Source organism: Chrysochloris asiatica, unplaced genomic scaffold, assembly GCF_000296735.1.
Source record: "Chrysochloris asiatica unplaced genomic scaffold, ChrAsi1.0 scaffold00061, whole genome shotgun sequence".
NCBI lineage: Eukaryota > Metazoa > Chordata > Mammalia > Afrosoricida > Chrysochloridae > Chrysochloris > Chrysochloris asiatica.
In genome coordinates this window covers 14,512,815-14,514,589 of record NW_006408579.1, presented here as the reverse complement: position 1 = coordinate 14,514,589, position 1,775 = coordinate 14,512,815, and the positions used below count along the sequence as shown (strand labels likewise).

Genomic DNA, 1,775 nt, shown 5'->3' with positions numbered 1-1,775 from the left:
TTGAATAAATATGGTGAAAGAATACAACCCTGTCATACGCCTTTCTTATTTTAAACCGTGAACAGGTGTTCCCATGTGCCTCTTGGTCCATGTACAGATTCCTCAAGAGCACAATTAAGTGTTCTGGAATACTTATACTCTGCAATGTTGTCCATAGCTTGTCATGATCCACACAGTCGAAAGCCTTTGTGTAGTTAAAAAGCACAGGTAAACATCTTTCTGATATTCTCTGCTTTCAGCCAAGATCCATTGGACATTAGCAATGATAGCCCTCATAATATGGCCTCTTCTGAATCTGGCTTGAACCTCTGAAAGTTCTCTGTCAATGTATGCTTACAGCCATTTCTGTATTACCTTTAGTAAAACTTTAATCTCATGGGATAGCAAAGAGATTTTCTGATTTCCGTATTCCGTTGGGTCCCCTCTCTTTGGAATGGGCACAAATATGGATCTCTTCTAATCTGTCGGCCAGGTTGTTGTCTTCCAAATTTGTTGGCATAGATGAGTGAGTGCCTTCTGTGCCACCTCACTTTCTTGAAAGATTTCAATTTTCATTCCATCAATTTATGGTACCTTGTTCTTTGCCAATTCCTTCAGTGTACCTTGAACTTCTTCCTTCAGTATCTTTGGCTCTTGGTCATATGCTACCTCTTGAAATGGTTGAATATCAACCATTTCATTTTGGTACAGTGACTCTGTGTATTCCTTCCATCTTCTTTTGATGCTTTCTGCATCATTCAATAATTTGCCCAAAGAATCCTTCAATAATGAAAGTGAAGGCTTGAATTATTTCTTCAGTTCCCCTGGCTTGAGAAATGCAGTCTTTCACCTATATTTGAAAAAACAGTGAAAGAATTCACATATTCATAAAGCTCATCCATGTACTTTCTGGTTCATGAACACCAGATTAAGAATCTGTTATAACTTATGTTGTTATTGTAAATGATCAGGCAAATCAATAATAGTTATCATTTCTAGAATACCAGATGATGTCCTCGGATAACATTACTTTTGAGGTAAAAAGGATGCTTAGTAAAGTAGAAATTGAACAGAAATGACTCAATGGTATTAAGGGTCAGCTATTAGAAAAGGGAGTGAGGGATGGTAAGTGTAAGAAGCAGAGGCACCATAGAGTTTCCTTAAAGCTTCAACTGTGGAGAATACTAGCAGTAAGTATACAGTCTCTGAGCTGTTATTAAAGTGCCCTCGAGTCGGTTCTGACTCAATGAGTGTGTATAGGGTTTCCGAGGCTTATCATCTTCGAGGGAGCAGAAAACGTCATCTTGCTCCGTTGGAGCGGCTGGCTTGCAGCCCAGAGCTTATCGTATGGAGCTACCACATTCTGTTCCAGCTGTTTGAAATTATTGGTAAATCAAAAGAAAACAGCATTAATAAAATCTCTTTTTTTCATCTTTAAACAGGCGGTACCTAAACTGGATACAGTGGGCCTCCCTCCTGATTCTGTTTTTATCGATTGTGGCCCTAACTGCCGGAACCAAAACCTCACAGCATAACTTGGCAGGGCATGGATTTCATCATGATGTGTTCTTCCGCCCATCCAATTCCTGTTTGGTTTTCAAAGATGAGGGGCCCAGAAAAGACAATGACACATCAAAGAAGTGGCCTTTTCCTGAATCTAAGTGGAACACCACAGCCCAGGTCTTCAGTCACATCTCTCTCAGCTTGGGTCATGTTCTTATTATAGTCCAGTGTTTCATTTCTTCAATGGCCAATATCTATAATGAAAAGATATTGAAGGAAGGAAACCAGCTCAC

The 1,775-nt window shown here is 39.6% G+C and overlaps 1 protein-coding gene across 1 annotated transcript in view; it reads left to right on the top strand.

The window, feature by feature from the left end:
- SLC35A5 (solute carrier family 35, member A5) overlaps positions 1-1,775 on the top strand; it is a 29,370-nt gene that overhangs the window by 24,727 nt on the left and 2,868 nt on the right. The window contains exon 5 of the mRNA XM_006864209.1: positions 1,422-1,773. Within this exon, the coding sequence (XP_006864271.1) occupies positions 1,422-1,773 (352 nt within the window). The remainder of the gene's footprint in view (positions 1-1,421; positions 1,774-1,775) is intronic.